This window comes from Equus asinus, chromosome 2 (genome assembly GCF_041296235.1).
Source record: "Equus asinus isolate D_3611 breed Donkey chromosome 2, EquAss-T2T_v2, whole genome shotgun sequence".
NCBI classification, from domain to species: Eukaryota; Metazoa; Chordata; class Mammalia; order Perissodactyla; family Equidae; genus Equus; species Equus asinus.
The window spans coordinates 167,528,579-167,549,673 of NC_091791.1; the positions used below are offsets into that span (position 1 = coordinate 167,528,579).

General features: G+C 43.0%; 3 gene segments (V, D, J or C); all 3 read left to right on the forward strand.

The window, feature by feature from the left end:
* Positions 1-21,095, forward strand: part of LOC106840669 (T-cell receptor alpha chain constant-like) — a 1,015,328-nt gene that overhangs the window by 727,500 nt on the left and 266,733 nt on the right.
* The window catches only part of LOC106840671 (T cell receptor delta constant-like), an 802,079-nt gene that overhangs the window by 598,626 nt on the left and 182,358 nt on the right, over positions 1-21,095 (forward strand).
* On the forward strand, positions 1,145-2,058 carry LOC139044530 (T cell receptor delta variable 2-like). The segment is given in 2 exon segments: positions 1,145-1,396; positions 1,556-2,058. Coding segments are annotated over 2 exon segments (510 nt in total).

A 21,095-nucleotide genomic window follows, 5' to 3' on the forward strand; every position in this document is an offset into this window, starting at 1 on the left:
TACAACAATGGGTAACAGACCTGGATTCCCAGGTTTGGTTTTAGGTTGCTGGCAAATCCTTTCCTAATCCCAACCTTCACTAGATGAGCAACTCAAGGCAATTTGACAGTCAGAAGCCTCCAGGCAAATCCTGCTTGGATTAGCAAATATCTGCTGAGTGCCTAATATTGACAAGCTCTGTGCTGGGCACTGAGAATGCAAATATAAATAAGATAGCAGTCTCTATTCTAAAGAATCGTAAAGTCCAATACAGAAAAAAACAAATTATGAGATAATTATAATAGAGGTGATAAGTGCCATGATCTAACAAGTTCAGGGAGTCCCGGGGGAACACCTCCTTCAGGTGGGTGAGGGGAGGAGAGGGGAAGAAAGGGGTGGTTTTTCCAGGAAGAAGGAATAGCCAGTGTGAAAACTGCGTATATGGGGACTATAACACATCTTTGAAATTGCAACTGTTTTTGTGCAGCTGAAATCCTGAGTGCAAGTGGGGAAGTGGCCAAAAGTGAGACTGGAGAAGGACGCAGATCAGGAGATCATATGACCCTTGACAAAAGATCTTCAGGTTCCCCTAAAGGGCAAGGAGAGCTATGAAAAGAGTTTCAGCAGAGGCAGTGACCTGATCCCCTTTGTTCTGAAGAAGAATCAGTATGATGGCTGCTTGGAGAATGGATGAAAAGGAGGAGAGTCTGGAAGCAGGAAGACCTCTTGGAATAGTAGACCAATAGCTGGCAGCAGGGGTAAAGTGCTCAGACTGAAGCAGGGTGGCAGAGGCCAGTGGGGAAGGGACCAGCACAGGAGCGACATGGAGGCAAAATGAGCATAATTTGGAGGCTGGGTTGCTCCTGACTGTCCTCGTGCCTTTACTCCTGCAGTTCTCTCTCCTGGGGATGCTTCATCAGATGTGTAGTCTGACAAAGTCCTACCCAACTCTCACTGCTCAGTTCAGGGTTACCTCTTCTGAGCATCCCAAGCAGAAGCAGCTCTTTCCTCCATGCTCCTAGAACACTTTGCATCTACCTCATTTATAGCACTTAACACTCCTTTGTAATTGCTCTATATTTGTGTCCCCCAAAAACTGAGTTCTTTGACGGCAGAGCCTGTCCCCCAGAGTCTTGTTCCCCTTTATGTCTTCCAAATAGTATCTGGCCTGCAATAGACAGTTAGTCCATGTTTCTTGAATAAACAGCTTAACCTGTGACCTTGCAGGCCTGTCACACCTCTTTCTGAGGAAGTGACTAACATCAAACCACCTTTACAATGGGCAAAACTTCTCATGGGCAGACAGCAGCTGATCCAGGCAGGGGCAGCCAGGGAGCACCAACGTACCACAGAGCTGCCCCCTGTGAAGCCATGCTATGGATCTGTCCCCTTTTCCACTTGGCCGTCTTCTGTGCAGGTAAGGACAAGCCACTGGGCCTTTTACAGAAATGTGCAGCAGGAACAATCTGCTGGGAGGCCAAATGGGGACCTATTACTGAGTAAGGCTCGGACCTCTGTACCCTTGGGGTGGATAGAGTTCCTCACAGTCTCTTTAACTTTGGGCTTTCCCTTTCAGGAGTTTCAGTGGATATAATTTTGGAACCAGTCACCAAAACTCTGATTGTCCTAGCTGGGGAAACTGCCACCTTCCGTTGCAACATAACAGGAGGGGACTTGAAGAACTATCGAATGAGCTGGTATAAGAAGAATGAAGATAACTCTCTGACTTTAGTATACGGACCAAGGAACAATTCTAACGATGATTTAAGGAAAAGTTTCAAAGGGGAAATCAATATTTTAAAAAATCAATATATACTTGACATTCAAAAAGCAACAACCAAAGATGTTGGAACTTACTACTGTGGGTCCGATACCCACAGTGCTACAGTTCTGCTTCTGATCGCCTCAGAATCCCCAGGGTCAAACCGAGGCAGCAAGTCCAACTAGAGACCATATTTAGCTAAAATGTGCACCCCACCTGAGATGAGACCCCCTGATAACCTCACCAGTAACATCTGATAAGAGAAACAGGAACTGAGTTGGGGCAAGGGCCTTATCTTTGCAGTTGGTTGAGAGGGGCCTTCTTTATCAGTCAGAGGGGGCAGAAAAGGCTGTTAGGGCTTATGTGGAAAGACCAAGGGGGCCCTGCACCTGTCTCTCCAGATTCCTGAGAAAAGGTTGAAAAAACAACCTTCAGTGCTGAGGAGGCCTCTCGTTGTGGAGGCAGGCTGAGATGAACAGAATTTCTACTATAGTGAGTGCCATAGCTCATTCCCAGAGTCATTAGTGTGAACGCGCTCGTGTGCATAAACTAGATAAAGCAAGGATGGTTTTCCATTACCATCCCAATCAAAATTTCCAAAGCTATTAGAGATAGCTTGAACTCCTACTGTGTGAAGAAGGATGAACAGAGCCATTTTCTGAAATGCTCCTATAACTATTTCAGGAATTGAATGCTTAATATCCTCCTTTAGCTACAGAGGAGTCCCACGCATCCATGGGGATGGGCAGGGAGGGGTAATGCACAGGCTTCCTTCATGCCAGTTGCTGAGAGAGATCTCTGAGAAAAATACTTGTGGCAATGTGGGATTTCTGAGATGGCCATGAATGAACAGAATCAAAAAAAAAATAGATCCCCAAGTTCAAAGCTGAAATAGATGAGCCAGAAGTGTCTGAGACTATAGAGAGCCAAGGCCTAGAGGAACCTACTGAGGAGGATGATAAACAGGAAGGCTTGAAGATACAAACATTTAATCATCATCAAAGGAGCACTTTTATCCTGTTGGCTCTAGTAGCCAACTCTTTGTTTTTCCGCTCAAGTATCTATCATCTGAAATCTTCTCTCCACAAGTGGTTAAAACTCAAGCATTAGGCTTCAGAGCAGACATGAGTATGAGAGCAGAAGCTCTCCTGATGCCTTCTAGTCAGTATCCCTTCCAATGCACTAGCCTCTTCATGACACATTTATTTATAGGGCACTTATAGTATTTATAATATTGGGATAGGTCATGGAATAGAAAAAGTTCTAAGTCAAATTCTATTCTACGTTCTATTCTCATCAATGTGTTTACAATTTATTTCAAAGACAGCATTAGAAATTATAATTAAAGATGACAAATGAATACGAAAATACAAGAAAGCCTATACCACCTAACAGTGAGTGCTACTAACGCCATATGCAGTACTCTAGGAGTTCATGAAAGGACAATAACCATGAGAAAAATTTCTTAGAACAGCTAAGGCTTGAAAGAAGTGGGGCTTGGATGAGTGGGAAGGAGGAGGAAGGCTATTTCAAGGTGAGTGTAACAGTTATCTGTTGTTATATAACAAGTTACCACAAAATTTGGAGGCTCAAAACATTTGTTATCTCATAGTTTCTATAGGTCTAGAATCCAGGTGTGGTTTAGCTGCATCCCCTGGTTTAGGATGTCTCATCAGGCTGCAATCAAGATGTCGGCTGGGGTTGCAGTCATCTCAGACATTGAGGAGAAGAGGATCCACTTCCAAGCTCACTCGTGCGGATGTTGACAGATCTTGAGTTCTCATGTAGGCATCTCATGGGGCTCCCTGTAACATGGCAGTATGCTTCCCAACAGCAAGAACTTTGAGGGAGAGAGGGCTTCCAAGATAGAAGGCATGGTCTTTTTGTAACCTAATCTTGGAAGTGACATCCCATCATTTCTACCATATTCTCTTCAGTAAAAGTGAGTCAGTAACTGCAGCCCACACCCAAGGGGAGAGGGTTACATGAGACCATAAATGCCAGGAGGTGGGGATCATTGTGGGCCATCTTAGAGGCTGCCTACCACAGAGGATTAATGCAGAAGAGCAAGGGAAGAGAGAACTTAAAAACTCTGGTTAGGATGAACTTGTTTAGAGACCTCTGGCTGCAAGGTTAAAGAGATTTTATTTTATCTTTTAAGTCAATATTTCTCAAATTCATTGTGCATGCAAAGCACCTGGAGAGACGGTTTCCTATCAGATTCTTGAGCCCGGGCTACAAAGATTTTATTTCAGTCTATCTGGGGTCAGGCCTGGGAATATGTATTTATAGCAAGTACCTGAGTGATTCTGGTGCAGATGGTCCAAGGACATGCTTTGAGAAATTCTGCTGCAAGCAGCGGAAGAACTGCTATTTTTTTAATACAAGAAAGATGTGCCCAGACTACAGAGAAATAGGCATTAGATGTGATCAAGGCATCTCTTGAACAATAGTTCTCAATTCCAACTGCACGTTTGAATCACTTGGGGAAATTCTTTGAAAATACCCATATCTGGAGTATTCCCCCAAAGTAAATCCCCAGAGATTTTGATTGAATTGGTGTGGCATGGAGCTCTGGCTTCCTAGGTAATTCAACCTCCATCCCCTGCTCTCTCCTCTTCCCCTCTTGAGTCTAAAACCTTGCTATTCCAAGTGTGATCTCCAGATAGACAGCATCAGCATCATCTGGAAGTTTGTCAGAATGCAGAATCTCATGCACCATCCTACATCTGTGAATCAGAATCTGTATTTTAACAAGATTCCCCAAGTGAGTTATATGCATATTAAAGTCTAGGGAACCAATCATTATTGAAAAATTTCATGGAGGTAGAGAAATATAAATCAGTTTTCCCCAAATGCCCCCCTAGAATCCATATTTGTAAAAAGTTCCTGAAGGGATTCTGATGTGCAGCCAGGTGTGAGACTCACAATAAGCAATCCGTCTTCCCCGAATCGGGTTACAGGTTATTTGTGTTACAATATAATAAATATTCTCATTGTGGGGCTATTGTGTCCTTGTATGCTCCTTGTAAGAAGGCATTACATAAATTCTAGGTATGACCATTTCTCATTCATCCACAAGCCGATTAGGAAATGAATTAATATTTACTGAATCAATGTACTTTTTATCATACTATGTGACCTTTATAGATTATCCACCGCAACCCAGGACCTTGTGCCACATACCTTCAACTCAAGATCAAGCCAGAAAAATGAACATGAATCATTAGTATCTGATTAAGTCTGCCTGGGAAAAAAATGGAAAGGAGATAAAAGCGTGTGTCTCTAGTTGTCTCTTCCTCTTGCAGGATGAATGAGAACATGAAGTTCTGGCCCATGTTGGGGTGGGGCAACTCAGAACCTGAGTTGGGCATGGAGTGAGCATGAAAAATAGTGCCTGGAGCCACGGAAGATAGACACCTTGGGGGAAAACAACCAGACTTCCCAATTACGATCTGAGAGAGGCTGGGCACAAAACAATGAAAAAAGAAACCAGACAAGAATTAAAATTAAAGACCTGGAGAAATTCTCTGAGCTTACCAGGGGGTAATAAAGAAAATCTTTTATATAATATCTGAAGCCTCAGACTTAGGTAAAGATAGATCCATGGCATAGTATGGACATGGACCAAGTGTTTCTGTGGAAATCTCACAGCCAAATGAATCACATGAAAGTCAGCTAATATTTTTGTATTGTCCGTGTTCTTCCCCACTATATTGGTAAAGGCAATTGAGAGTTGACTAAACTCATCTTATTGTTGTCCTCATGATCCTGCTTTCTGTGATTTTTATCCATCATGAAAAGGGCTCACTTGAAAGAGTTCAGAGCAGTGAAAAGAAATCTCAGAGTGCCCATCCTCTAAAAAAAGTCCTTGAGTTCAGCTGTCATGGTGTGGTAACAGGCATGACACTTCCACCGGGTTCCCAAGCAGAGGAGTCCTTAGATATCCTGCGTGGCTGGAAACAGAAGACATGATTGCTCCTAGGCAGCAAGAAGGAGGTACCTTGTTTCCAGGAATAGTGCCATCGACTGGCTGCACAGCCAGGTCATCCAACATCATGGAACCATAGTATGGAGTGAGAGGCAAGAGAAAAAAGAGAATTGGAGTAGACCTCTTCCTCTACATCAGAGCAGGCCGCAGATAGCCATGGAAGAGAATGTAATTTTTATCATACATTTTTCATTCTGAAGGTGTCACAACCTTGAAGAAGATATTCATGACAGCATCCTGTAAGTGTCCAGAAAGTGTATAGTTAGAGTTCAAGTAAGGAAACGAACTCAAGGAAATCTAAGTTGTGACCTTCCTTCTGAACAATTAAGCTATTAAACAGAAAATTAGAATCATTGAATTTGAAAGCCAGAAGGGATCTTAAAGGTCAAGCAGGAATCCCTCCGTTCAATTAACAAGTTCATTTAATATTGATTGAATAAATGATCATTTGGTCTCATTTCAAATATTTCCAATGACAGTTCTTATTTTAAAAATTACTTTTTATACTAAGTAGAAGTCTGCTTCTCCATAATTTCACATGTTCGTATGTTTCATATGTTGATATTCATTATGTGGAGCAACACAGACTAAATTCTACCTTCATATTCTCAAATAATTGAAGACAGTTATCATGTCCACCTCCCAAGCCCTCATCTCTCTACCTAGTACCCTCAGCCATTCCTCATGACTGTCTTATACATTTTAAACTCCTCAAGAGAAGAATCTAAGTTCAATATCTTTTTCTGTTCCATACAATTCTCAATGCTGTGACTAGTATGTAGTGGGAAGTCAATAAAGATGAATTGAATGCATGAGTTAATATTTATATGTCCACTTGACCGTTCAACATGTCCACTTAGATGTCACAAAACTACTTCAGCTCAACTCCAAGACTCAAATCAAGACCTTCCTTCCAAATATGGTCCTTTCCTAAGGTTCCCTATCTCAGTTAGTAACATCATCATCTCAAATCCACGCACTTCTCTCCATCTTCAACTATGAACACCTTGGTCCAAACTACCCTTTTCTCCTTTGAATCATTTCATTAGCCTTTTGAATGAGCCAGATGATCTCTGGGACCATGCAATATTTCTTCCCCACAGGAGCCAGAGTGATCTCTTCAAAATACAAATATGATCATGTCAAACCCCTAATGAAAAATCCTTCAATGACTTCACCTTGCTTATAGGCAAAAGACCAAAATCCTAAAAGTGGCCTCTAAGACCCTGTACAGTGTGACCCCTTCTCACTTCCACTGCCTATACTTCACCCCTCTCTCTTGCATTTTCCATGCTCCTGTCAAACAGGCCTTCTTCCAGTCACCTGAATGTCCCGCGTGCCCTCCCAACCCAGAGGCTTTGCACATATTATTCCCTCCCTATGGAACACTTTTCCTATCTCCTTGTCACTTGTTTAACTCCTCCTCATCTTTTGGATCAAAGTTGACATGTTAATTCCTCAGAGATGTCTTGAGATCTCCCAGTAAGTCCAGATTTGGGGGTTTTGTTTTTTTTAATATGCTTTAATATATCAGCTTTTAATAATATCTAATTAATTTGATTAATGTCCATTTTCTCACTAGTTTATAAACTCTGGGAGATCAAAGACTATATCTGCTTTTGTTTATCATTGAATCTGACAAATTGCATAAATATATTGGTATGAATAAATGAATGACTGTCCTAGATTCTAGGATTTCCCAGAATTTGGTGATCATGACTGGCTCTCGGCTGCAGCAGGGTCCCAAGCCTTACCATATGCTCACTTTTGAGTGATGTTGGACACCCCAGAATCACCCTGTGCTAGAGGCCAAGGGTTTTCTCAGAGACTAATGATTTCCACCCATTCTTTAGCTGTTTGACATACTCAATAGCCCATTTGGGGGCACACAGGATAGCTGAAGTCAGAGTGTTCTCCATATTTCTGAGCCAATTCCCACATAAGGGACTGGGACGGGTAAGCAAAACCCACCCAGAGAGGCTGGCCATCTATGAGGAAATCAGAGGGGCTGACATGATTATTACTTTCTCAGTGACTCCTGGCTAGGCTTATGATGAGCCTTTTGGTGTGGATATTTCCAGTAGACATGTTATTAAAATACACAAGTCTATAATTATGAGATGCATATCCTCATCCCTCAAATATGTCCTGAGCATGTACAATATTCCTGGTGCTGTGCCGCATGCTGAGTTACACAAGGGACCCACTCTCAACCCCATCCTCAAGGTTCTCTTTCTAGTGGGAGAAATAGAGACATTAACAGAAGGAGGAGGAAACAGCTGTGAGAACATTGTGAAGGAAGTCATGGCCTAGAGGTGGGAGAGGTCTCTCAGAGGAGGTGACGTGAACTCATAACAGAGAAAACACTTGCTTCCCTGAGGTAACGTCTGCTTGGAGGTACCTTAGGATGACCCAAGAAGGAAGATGAGCCTCCTCAACAGTTATACACATGCTTGTGCACACACATGCGCACACACACACACACACACACAAATACTCCTTTGGCTATGATGCTTTGAGTTTAATTAAATAAATAAATAAACTGAAAACTAACAGAAAAATCCTGAACCTAGACTAGACACAACCAGTCTCTTTTTATGGGGAAGCTAATGTCTATCAGAGCTTTCATGGGGGCTCCTTAACCACAGATGTAGCGAAGTCCCTGCCAAGTAAAGCTTAGAGATTACCAAAATGCTGCTATTGTACACACCACAAAACAGACCAGCTAAAGTGTGATGGTATGGGTTGAGAAGATAAGGAATTAAGGAAAGCAAAAAGGAAGGGGAGAGGGAAAGAAGGACATTAGTTCCCTGGGTACTGATCACTCCCTTTAACTTTTCGTCTTTGGTAAGGAGCCCTCCCAAAACTGGGAGTTCCCAGAATTTGGTGCTTCTGGGCACTGACCTTCTCCCCAGTCTGCCAATGAGAACTGTGAGTAAATCTGAGAGGCTATTAAGAAAGTAATGTGCTCTACGAAAGGCAAATAATGCCTATGGGACTGGCCATGAACTTCCGTTTCTGTATGTTCTTTGATTTCATTCAGTTTGAAATATTGAGATTTATTCTCAGCTATACCAGCACATTATAGCCTACACTAAATCTATAAATCTTTATCTAGGCTAATCAAGTTGTTTCAGTTCATAGAGTTGTTTTTAGTCAGAGCAAGAATGCAACTTTTCTCCTGTGAAGTATTAAAAATTCAGCTATAAACTGAACCATTCAGGTTCCTGCTTCTCCTCTGGAGCTGTCTCTCTTCTAGGAGCTCTGGAAAGAAACAGCTGTCATATTAATATCAGCCTTCCACATTTTTCTCTTTGAATTAGTCAACTCTACTGTGGTAACAAACAGCATCAATCTCTCAGTGGCTTAAAACAATTAACATTTACTTTTTGCTCTTGCTTTTACTAAAAGTTGGTGGCTACAAGGTAGCTGCTAAGCTCTGCTCCCTGTGTCTTCCCATTCCAGAACACAGACTGAAAGATAACTCACTATTTGGGATACACTGTTCTCATGGCAGAGAAGAAAGAGCAAGAGAACTGCTGGCAGAAACTCCAGATGCTCCTTAAAGCATCTGCTCAGGCATGACATACAGCATGTCCACTCACATCCATTGGCTAAAGCCCTTCCATGGCCAAACCCCAAACCAACTGGTCAGGGACTTACACCCTTCCCACAGAAGGCACTGCAAGACACGTAGCAAGAGGCAGGAATTGTTCATCCTCTCAATGGAAGGGGGGTCAATAACTTGAGAATAATAATACAACCTACCATAAACTTCAACTCCACTCATGCAATTTGTATCCAACACGGGGAGTTTCTCCCCATGTCAACTGAAAAGGAGTTTGATATTACTTTTTTTTCTTCTTAAATTGTTTCAAAACTCAGGTCAACATTTGCCAAATTGTTCTTCAGATGTCCTTTAAGATGTCAACAGTTGTTAAACAAAAAGTATTCCATGGTTAAATAAGTTTGACAAACACTCTGTATTAATAGCCATCTCTTAATATTCACAATTCCTTATTATCATATTAAACGCTCTGAGAATTCCTGCTGTAAAGATACTTGCTTAACTCAGGATTGAGATCACAGAATTCTTTTTATAATGGCATAACCATTAATACTTCATGAGATTCTAGTGGCTAACCCTACCCTAAAGATTAGGAGAGAATCATTCAGATGGATTCTTGCTATTTCCTCATTTCTATGCATCCAGACTGAAGGACACCTAGTGATGTTGAGAGGAGGTGTGCATGAGGCCAACGGATCTGCCTCAAAAAAGAGGATTGCATTTTTCACTAAGATCAAACTCTATGCTAGGAATCTGAAAATGCTAATTCAGATACTACTTCTTGCCTACTGAATTAAATATAAACATCTCAGACTGGCTTTTATTTCTTTGTTCCTTTATGCAATAAATATATTTTGAGTCCTACTCTATGCCAAGTACTATGCCAGATATTGAGTACATTGTGTGAGCAAAACCAACATGGGCCCTGCCCTTATGGACTTGCCAGTTGAAGACAAGAGGAGACAGACACAGGAATAAATAACCAATGATCATATAGCCTCTCAGCAGCGCACTACACAGTTGGTCACCCATTCCTTCTTGAAACGCTTTCCACTCTTAGCTTTTGAGATGCTGCCTGTTCTTGATTTTCTTCTACATCCTTGACATCTGCTTCTCAGTCTCCTTTGCTGGCTCCTCCTCCTCTATCTGTCTTCTAAATATAGAGCACCCAGCACCCTTGCCTGGGTCTCCCTTCCCTTCTGTATCTCTTCCTAGGTGATATCATTCATGCTCATAGCGATAAATTCCACATATGTGCTCATGACACCCCAATTTCTCCCTCCAGTGAAAACTCCCCTCTGAGGATATAATCTCCCCGCATTGAGCCACCTTGCACTTACCTGCCTTGAATCATTTCATGTGTTCTCTCTTTTTCCATGCTTGTTTGGATCCTTCTTTCATGCTCCTCCTAACTTATAAACCCCTTGAGGGCAGGGATCCTTAGTCTGTTTCATCTTCAGTTTCCATACTGCGTTGCATCTTAATTGTTTCCTATATGATTATCGAATTTAATGTTTGAACTGAATTTCTGCCCTAGGGATCACTGAGACACAGATGTAATGAAAGGGAATATTTTATTTAAAGAAATAATGTTTCATTGTTCTGTACTTCCAAATGAACGACCTACAATGAGAGAACACAGCTATAAACATTGGCATGAGGTGAATACTTAAATTTAAAAATGCTAAATCAAGCCAATATCATCCCTTGTGGTCACAGAACCCACAACAAAGGTTTTATAAATTGCCTACATTCCTGCATCCCATCTGACGATGCTGGGATGCTACAGCCATGGATGACTTACTCTTCACAATAGTTCCCACTTGGATCTACTCCCTACTTTAAAATGAAAAGTGGAAGGAAAACAGCAAAGGCTTGCCTAAAACTCTCCCATTCAACCAGAGCAGCAATTCAACCACATAATGCTGACTCCTTGATTTGGATTCAGTGCCAAAGAGGAGGTGAAAAGAGGAAGACTCGCTGGATTGCAGAAAGATGTTTCACCAGCAGCTCTAATAATAGCCAGTGGCAATTGCAGCTCTGGTCCTTCATCTGCATTTTGATCCTGTTCTTTTCCCAACCTCTTGCAAGCCCTCTTCCATGAGTCAAAATTACCTAGGTTTATGGGCCAGTCCCATGGTGTAGTGGTTAAGTTCAGGGTGTTCTGCTTTGGTGGCCTGGGTTTACAGGTTCAGATCCTGACTGTAGACCTACACCACTCATCAGCATGCTGTGGCAGTGACCTACATACAAAATAGAAGAAGATTGGCACAGATGTTAGCTCAGCAACAATCTTCCTAAAGCAAAAAGAGGAAGATTGGCAACAGATGTTAGCTCAGGGCAAATCTTCCACAACAATGAAAAAAATTACCTAAGTTTCATACACCTTTAGAAGAAAAGAGGACTGTTGTAAACAACCTAAGTATTGTCTAGAGAAAAGCTAAGAGCCTTTTTGTACTTGATGATCTGCCTAAATGAGTCAGGGTCCCTGGTGACCACACAAGGGGGCCCTGATTATAATCGGTCCCTGTGGCACAGCTCCTTCTTGTGTGTACAGAGACTGCTTTTTGTCATCTTGGTTGCCCTAAAAAAATTTTGTCCTTGGCCTCCATATGCTTAAAGCTTAGGGCTTAGTCTATCAAAATAAGAGGAAAATGGTCTGGATTACATCTCTTTTGCAAAAATAAACATTTTTCAACTGCCATAGCATTTTCAACTATATCTTATTTTTCCGCCAGTATCCCTTCTTAATCACACTTCCCTAGATAAACATGGATTTTGTGCTATAATATTTATTAACAGGAGCCCTCTCGGTCAACAGGGGCTTTAGAAATTCTACCAGGCATTTGGCATGCTGTCCAGCTGAGTCCCCAGCCACGTTGTGAGTCAACACAAGTACAGCTGATCGTGAGCAGGGGCAATGGTTCTCCTCCTAGCACTCTGCAGCCATGACCCTTGGCTCAACCTTTGGGCTACCAATCTGGGACGTGAGCTGGCCTTTTTAAAAATAAAGTGCTCTGACAGAGAGAGATCATCATCAGTTGAGTCTTGCAAAAAAATCCTCTTTTCTTGCACTCTCCTATTCCATCTTCTTGGCATGTGCCATTCCCTATGCCTCACTGTAATCCCACATCCCTGATTTCTCACCAAGGCCTGAACACCAGTGTCGGTTTAGATTGACACCATCTGCTTTGTCATGTACTGTGATTTCACAATCAATGTTACTCCTGCTTGATAGATGCTGAGGTTGTTCATCAGAGGGCAGTCTTGCTGCACATAGTGTCTCCTTTGCCCTCCTTTGGTAATTCCCCAAGTTCCCAGTCACTACTCAGTCATGCACATGAGCAAACTCTCAGACTACTTGGCAATTAAAGCCCTGCCAACTGGATAGCTTATATTTCTATTCAATAATCTTCTCATTCACTCATACTAAGTGTTCATTACACAGCTCAGTGTTAACAGTCCTTTAACTTGTCACATCTATGATGTATATAACAGCTCTTGCATTCTAAACTAGGCTTTAACAGAGCAGTACTATGGTGATCATAAAACAACCACTCTTATCTATGGCGTCTCTGGCCATGGTGAGTATGACAAATAATATAGTATTTACCTTGTACAGTCCTTGCCCTTATACCCACCCTCACTTTTCACCAAAGTTTCACCACAAACCCTGTGCCCTTGTCATGTATGAGAACATCAAAGACACCCAGGGTGTGGCAATGGGGCAGCAGCAGAAGCAGAGTGGGTGAGGTCCCTGGGATATGACGAGGGCACTGGGTTATGGTGACCCAAGCTGCTGTGGGACCAACATCCACTCAAATATAACTTTCCCACTTTGGTGGGTCAGAAAGTCTCTTTTTCTATCCCCCAAAGCTATCTCATGGCCATTCTGTTTGTCTACACAACTGCCCAGAGTGAGTTCACATTTCTCTTTCACTATTCCCTCAGTTAGCTCTGTATCTTTAGAGCTGATCCCATGTTTTGGCATTCTTTCAGCCTCATTTCTTTCTTCCTCCCAACCTGTGGTAAAACTAAGCCAAAGTAGTAGGTGTGTTAGCTCAGAGCCCAAGAACTTGGAGGTACCTATGGAGCTGTGTCTGGGCTGGAAGGCCACCCAGAAAAAGCACAGATGATACAAGTTTTTGCTGGTGGCTGTGTGAGCTGATGGCACAGAGGGCCAGACTTCCTGGAGGTCTGACCCACCACATCCTTGCCCCAAGGGAAAGAGAGCAAGTCCTCTCCATCTTGGCATTTCCCCTCCTCTGGCAGCATAGACCCAACCCAGAGGATAGAGTCATCTCACTGTCTCCCACCTGGGGTAGAGTGGGAGAGTCTCACTCCCAGGGAGGCCTCCTACAGCTCTCTCCTTTCCCTTTGACTGAAGGATAAAGGTCTTTATTTGCTTCCTGTGGGAGATGAGGCAGGGAGTTTCCCTAGGGTTCTGGGGGACCCCACTTATGTCACCTCCCTCTACCCTGGGGAACAACTGGCAGGTTGAAGGATACAAGATCTACATGATAAGATCTTAATTCCACAGTTGTCTAGTTCCGGAGCTACAGAATTTGAGCTCCCTGTAATCACTGAAGCATCTACAGTCTACTTTTTCATAAGCTCCCATTACCAAAGGAGAAAAAAGAAAATTATCTTCCGCCTATCCTTGACCTGTCCCCAACCCCACTCCCAATCAAGAACCTTGAGCAAAATATTTTTCTCCATTTTAGAGAAAGAAAGTAGGGAATGCTTTTTCTTATATGAAGAGAAATACTACAAAGAGTCAAGGGTTTCTATTCAGGTCCTTTTACACTAATAACCCATTGCCTCCACTCCAGGGTTTTCCAGCTTTTTCCTCTCTGTTGCGATATGTTTAGATGGAATTACAAAATTACTGTTCTTTTGTTTTCACTTTTTTATAAATGGACTTCTACCAACAAAGACATAAGATTAGTCTCTTATGAGCATGAAAACCTCTCTTCTGGCTTCTCCATGTTCTACCTGAGGACCTCCAGGCCCCCCTGGTTCTTCCAACAAGCAGAGGAAATCAAAGAGGATTTCCAGAGACACCAATAACTTTGCATTCCACCCACAGCTCTCTCCGTGGCAGCAAATCTTCACTGTGAAATCATCAATTCCAGGAGAGCAGAAGGTAATTCACTCCCTCCAAACACAGGTGGCCACTTCAGGGCACTGGACACATTTTCACTCTTAATAGCAGGTCTCTTTGGATGACGGTGGTCTGCTGTGAGCCTGGGAATTACAGAACAAAAACAAGAAAGGGAGAGAGGGAAGAAAAAGAGAACACAAAATTGAAATACAATGAGAACCCATTACTCTATGGGTCTGGCGTGCTACAAGCTGTGTTCCATTTCACACACACACAGCAGAGTGTTGTGCAACGTAAGGAATCACAACTAGCAGGCTCCCCTGGCTTAAGTCTACCTCTCAGAAGGAAGCTGGGCAGGGCAGAATTTGGATCTTGTAAGTCAGGGCGGGATTAAGAGGGGGAACCCAAAACTACAGACTTAGCCCGTTTCAATCAGCACCAAAAGACTCAGAAGGACGAGGACCACAGCACCTAGCAAATATTTACTAAGCACCCTCTAAGTGCCCACACATTGTTGTAGGAGGTCAGGGGAGCAAGGAGATGGCAGATGCTGACCTAAGCAGGCCCTCATGCCCTCTGATTCGTAAGAGGCCAACGGTGAGCAATCACCAGAGAGGAGAGCTATTCAGGATCCATGATGGCCCTGGACAAAGGACAAGGATCAGAGGACTGGCAGACCCTCCTGGTCCCAGGTGACACCTGGCCACAGGCTTTGCTTGTCCCCTAAGGACAACACTGTAATAAGCCTTTACTGCACTACAAGGTTTAGCCTTTGTTGGACTAAAAGATTCTCTTACACCATGGTTTTCAACTCTGGCTGCACGTTGGAATTACCTAGGGAGCCCTTTAAAATCCTGATGCCCACATCCTACCCAGACTAATTAAATCAGAATCTCTGGGGGTAGCACCCAGGATTCAGCATTTTTTAAAACTTCCCAGGTGATCCTGACGTGTGGCCAAGATTGAGAACCACTGCATGGAGGTAATGGTCCTAATTACTTCTCCAGCTTTTCTCTGCCTCCACGTTCCTCTTACCTAAGCTGTTATATTTCCTTTTTATTTTTAGTTGGTTCTGCTTTGTCCTTTCAGTAGATAATTCTATAATACCCCATTAAACCTTCTATCATGCATTAACTTTGCTTTTTCCCATTTAATTTTCATTGCTTGCTCCACTTTCTCCATCTTCCCATTATGTTTGTTTTGTGTTTTCTTTAGTCCAGCATCAACATTTACAGGGCACTAGATATGGCAGAGTACTATAGTAGGCACTTAAATGCTACTAAAAATTAAATCCAGTGCAATAATATTTTCTTTTAAATTCCACGAGACAGTTATGGGCTCTTGTCCTAAGGAAGATTGGCATTTTGGCAAAGTCTCTCTCTCTTCCTAGGAAGCAGCTCCCTTGGTATACAAATAAAAGATCCAAAATAAATATATTTTGACCAAAGAAAAAGGGAATGTCACAAATAGGGAGGAAAGAAGCATTAAAAGTTGTCCCAAGGTAAATATCAACAGCTCCTCTGCCAAAATCTTGGCTTCAGTCTAGGAGGGAGATACCGTGGGAAGAAAAAGTCCCCAGACTGTCTGTACAACTGGTGAGGCTGTTCTCTGGGGGCAGAACACCTACCGATTCAGGCTCATTTCTTCGTTATCTGCAGACAAGTCAAAGAGCACCTGGAGAGTCCCTAAGATGTTGAGAGCTGAGATGACGAAGACAGGGCCAGGAGACAGCCCCAGAAGCAAAGTCCTCAGTCTTCAGGGGAAGCTATGCAGTGGAACTGCCCTCCTCTTCTCCCCCTGCTGCACAGCTGCACAGGTGAGAGTGGACTTGGAGCCTCAGAACCACAGGCCCTGCAGCTTCCGGGGCCAGGTGAGCCCTGGAGAGCCCAAAACATTGTCACTCCCACAGAGCCCAGCCCAGCACTGACACCACCATAGAAGCCAGTGGATTTTTGCCCAATAATTGATTGAATGAATAACTGATTCTCCTGATGAAATTACTCCTGGAGAGTTCATGGGAAGACTGAAATGGAAGATAGCTCTGTAATCCCACACTGGAACCTCAGTCCCTTGATACTCAGATACGGCTCCTCAATTTCTCTATCTTCCCTTTATCTTGATTTTGTTTTTCAGGAATTAAGCCACATGCCTTGTTGGAGCAATAAGAGATGTTTGTTCCTTTTAGAAGAAGCAAAATATTGCAGAGTCAAATGATGAGGGGATGAGGAGCAGGGATAAATAATTGTGATATATACTAGCATAAAAGGAACCTGGATGGCTCCCTGAACTTTATATACCAACAAGGGAGGCCAGTTCTCCCTGGAGACTCTTGAAACCGCAGTGAGAAAGGAGGGAACTTACCACTGTGCTGTCCTACCATGGTGTTGCTCCTCTACTTCCAGGCAAGTCACAAACCAAAGCCTGTCCCTCCCACCTTCCACACTGGTCAGCTGACCCCAGTGCTGGTCTAACTGTAGATCAGTCACAAGTTGTACTCATGCCATTATTTCATGACCACATGAGACAATGTTATCCCCATTTTATTGTCCAGAAAACTGAGAGCTGGAGAAGTTAAGTGATTTCCAATAAGTGGTGGTATCAGATGCAAATCAGACCTTCCAAGCTGAAATCAAGTGGTCTCTCCACTACAACACAGCTGCCTCTTGAGAACTAGAACAGGCAGTGAAACAAAGGACCCCTAAGATCCAGGACCCCATCCAGCCCAGACTTATATATAGTATTCTGTCAGGTTTGTCTGAGCAGACCTAGGGTTACCCAGCTGCCTGCTTTCAACAGTTTGTGCAAATTCAGAGAAATGAGTATGAGTTCAAGGAACCCACTTGACAAACAGGAAAAGCAGCTCTCTGCTTGAGATTATGGAGAAGTGAAGGCTGAGACAGGGATTTGAAGGCTTGCCAAGGTCCCCACCACCCTCAAATCTTTTATTTTTCCCTCTGTTTTCAATGAGACCAATAAACAGATCTCCCTCCATCACTGCGTAATCTGTTGATTGATTTTCCTGGGACACCCAAGCAGCACCCTGGCCCTGAAAATGAAATATTATCTACCTCAGCCTTACAGCCATCTCTTGCCACCTTACACTAACAGAAAAGCAGGGAGCGCTTGTGGCAATTTGATATTAGGGTCAGCAATGCCTTTCTTAACCCTCCTCTGTCTGGTAAGGCTGAAGGGAGCAGAAGTTCCTGTAATGATATGGCCTATCTTTAGAGCCACAACCCAAAGACCTGGAGTCCCTCTGTTACAGAACCAAAGTGGGTTCACTTCTTGGTGAGTTGAAATCAAAGCCTTCACTAGAAGTAGCTGTCACACAAAGTAAAATTTATTTGCAGCAAATAAAGAGACCATGAGCAATCACTTCCAAAGCTGTGGCACCCAAGCAAGGCAAAACAGATACCATTTATTTCCGGTGGGGAGTGAATATTCAAAAGAGAAGTTTCTTCATCACATGTAGAGGTGGGAATCAGCTCGTGCGGGTGTAGTCTGAAAATGTGCTTTCACATACATTACGTGTTATGCTAATAAGGCTTAAGCTCCTCCTGGGGTGGAGATCTTAACATTAAAATGACACAAAGGTAACTCTTGGACACTTCTCAGCCCTTCTGCTCAGGCGTCACTCGCAGCAGTATTTGGACTATGTCAGGGCAGTTGGTAATTGCATCTCTTAACATAACTGAATAAACAATTAAGTGCTTCCAAAACCTCCTTTGAGTTCCTCGAGGCAGTTGGTTGGTGACACCTCCTGTGGCCATGATCTTGGGTATGAGCTCCTCACTGCTCTTCCTTGGCTCTTCTTGTATATTGTAGACAGCAACTCACTTTCAAGTTAGACATCCTGTGGGTAGAAGAAGTCATTTCACTCCAGTCAGCATTTTTGAAGACCAGTAGCAAGTCAACGAGTGCTTTGGGGAGATTGCACAGGAGGTAAAGGCAGACCAAATAAGAAGTGTGAGGCAGCACTTATACTTTGTGAAGCACTATATTCAGAGGCAACTTCAAAATTTCCACAAATGAAGGGCTAAGAGGTGGTAATCTGGTAGGCAGATGCCTCAAGAACTTACGTTATAGCTATATTTTCATAGCACACAAGATTGGGAAAGATGTCAAAGATAAGAGCCTGATGGAGATAATAGGGTAGGACAGATAAAGCCCCCTAAACCACTCTTGCTTCTCCTACTAACTGTTCAAGTCTCAGATATCCTTATTTTTATGTAATAATGATGCATGCTCAGTGAGTCAAGGAGTCAAAAGAAAATTTTCTTGGACTCTTAAGGTCTGGTAGTAGTGCTCTTTTATTCACAAAATAGTATGGAATAGCATGGGGACAGGACCCATGGGCAGTAAGGAGCTGCAAATGTGGATTGAGGGTAGGGCTAAATTTAAGGCATAGGTATGTGAGTTATCTCTTTACAAGACAAAGGAAAGATTACGTTAAAAAAAAAAAGTGGTTAAAATGGTATCAGTGCAGGTGGGGTCTGGTTATTGGGTGGTCCTATAACTAGGTAAGAATCAGATCGGATTAAGTCAGGATGTCCTATGCTTCCAGAGGATGATATAGATTGGTATGTAGGGCAGGTCACCTTGGGCTTCTCTCCCTGGGACAACCTTGATCCTCATCACAGCCAGTGAAATTTTATCCCATGCAACTCCCAAGACATTTCCCCTAACCACTCTGGGTTCTTCTGGCTGGAGAACGAATTAAATTCACATGAGACAGAATAACAGGAGAAAATTAAACAAAGCTTTATAACATGTATATATGGGAGAGGCTCAGGCAACCTGAGCAACTCGCCAAAATGGTTGAAGCCACCATCTTAAATATCATCTTCAGCTAAAGACAAAGGAGGATGTTGGTGGTGGGGGGAGTCAGTTATTGGAGGTTACCAGACAAGTAGAGTAAACAAGAGTAAGATTATTATGCATACTTAAGTCCTTGCCTTCCCCATTAAGAGTGTCTAGAGATAAGGTCATTCCCCGTTCTTCCTGGTACAGAGAGGGAGACACCTTTACAGATGGAGATTTCCTTTACAAATGTAAATATCTCTTAACAAAGGGTAAGTAAACTCTACTTTTCAGAGTTTCTTTCCTGTCTGCAGTTTTTAAAAGTAACCAGCCCAAAATAATCCTCAACAATAACATCAAGGAAAGAAGAAACTGACAAATAGTCAAGCAATGAGCCCAGTGTTTGCAAATATACTTTCATTTATTCCTCACAGACTGTAAAGAAACATTAATACTCCTTGGAAGTCACACAAAGGGACAGATATGCCCCTTGGCCTGGGGCGTTGCTGGCCTTGACACAGAAAGAAAGACTAAGCACAAGGAACACTGCCCGCACAGAACCTGAGAAAGGTGGAGTCCAAGGGCAAGCCTCTGGCATATTTTTCTGCCTTCTCCCAGGAGATAGGCTATATTTGTGTTCAAGCTCCATCTTGCTCCTGCACAGGCCCAGGCAAAGCTGTCTGTGGCAGGTCCTGGCTCTCCCTGACTGGATATAGCATGTCTCCTAGGCACGCTCTGCCCCAAGCTTCCACCAGATCATCACTTGTGTCTACCCCCACCATCTTCCACCTCTGGCTTTGATTTATTGTTCATACTAACTCTCCCCCAGTCAGGCCTAGAGGAAGGTTGCCATTGTCCATTGGCAATAACCTCTTAAAATTACCTCTAACCTGTGGCAGATATAAATCACAGTCATAAACATAAGTACATTCTTGTGAATTTTCAGAACAACTTCCTGAATCATTTGGGATAATTCAACAGTAATTATCTAGGAAGATGGGCCTACTTGAGCCCTGCTAACTGCTCTTTTGATATTAATGTGGCTTTAAGCCTACTGCACTTCCTCCTGCCTCAGGACTTTTTTTTTAAAAAGTCCTCATTTCTTACATAGAATGCTCTTTCCCTGTACATGCCCCCTAAACCTGGTGCATCAGGCAGAGTTCCAGCAGGAGACAGAGGTTATTCTCAAGAGAATGATTGGACAGAATCTGAAGAAAGGGACGTTTACAAAGGGATGGGCAAGTGTCATAGATTGAACTGAGTCCCTCAAAAAAAGATACATTCAGGGGCCAGCCCAGTGGCATAGTGGTTAAGTTTGCACGCTCCACATCAGTGGCCCAGGGTATGCAGGTTCGGATCCCAGGAGCAGACCTACACACCACTCATCAAACCACACTATGGAGTCCCATGTACAAAATAGAGGAAGATTGGCACAGATGTTAGCTCAGCGACAATCTTCCTCAAGCAAAAAGAGGAAAATTGGCAACAGATGTTAACTTAGGGCCAATCTTCCTCACCAAAAAAAAAAGAAAAAGTAAAAACATTGAAAGCCTACATCCCAGTACCTCAGAAAGTGACCTTATTTGGAAATAAGATCATTGCAATTGATGTAATTAGTTAAATGATTTCATACTGGAGTAGGGTGGGCCCCTACTCCAATATGACTGAGTCTTTGTAAGAAGATGGGTATGTGAAGACAGAGACACAAGAACACCACGCCACAATGAAGGCAGAGATTGAAGTGATGCAGCTACAAGCCAAACCAAAGAACACCAAAGATGGCCAGCAAGCCACCAGCAGCTAGGAGGAAGCAAGGAAGGATTTCCCTACAGGTTTCAGAGGGAACATGGGCCTGCTGACACCTTGATCTCTGGAAACTCAAGCATCCAGA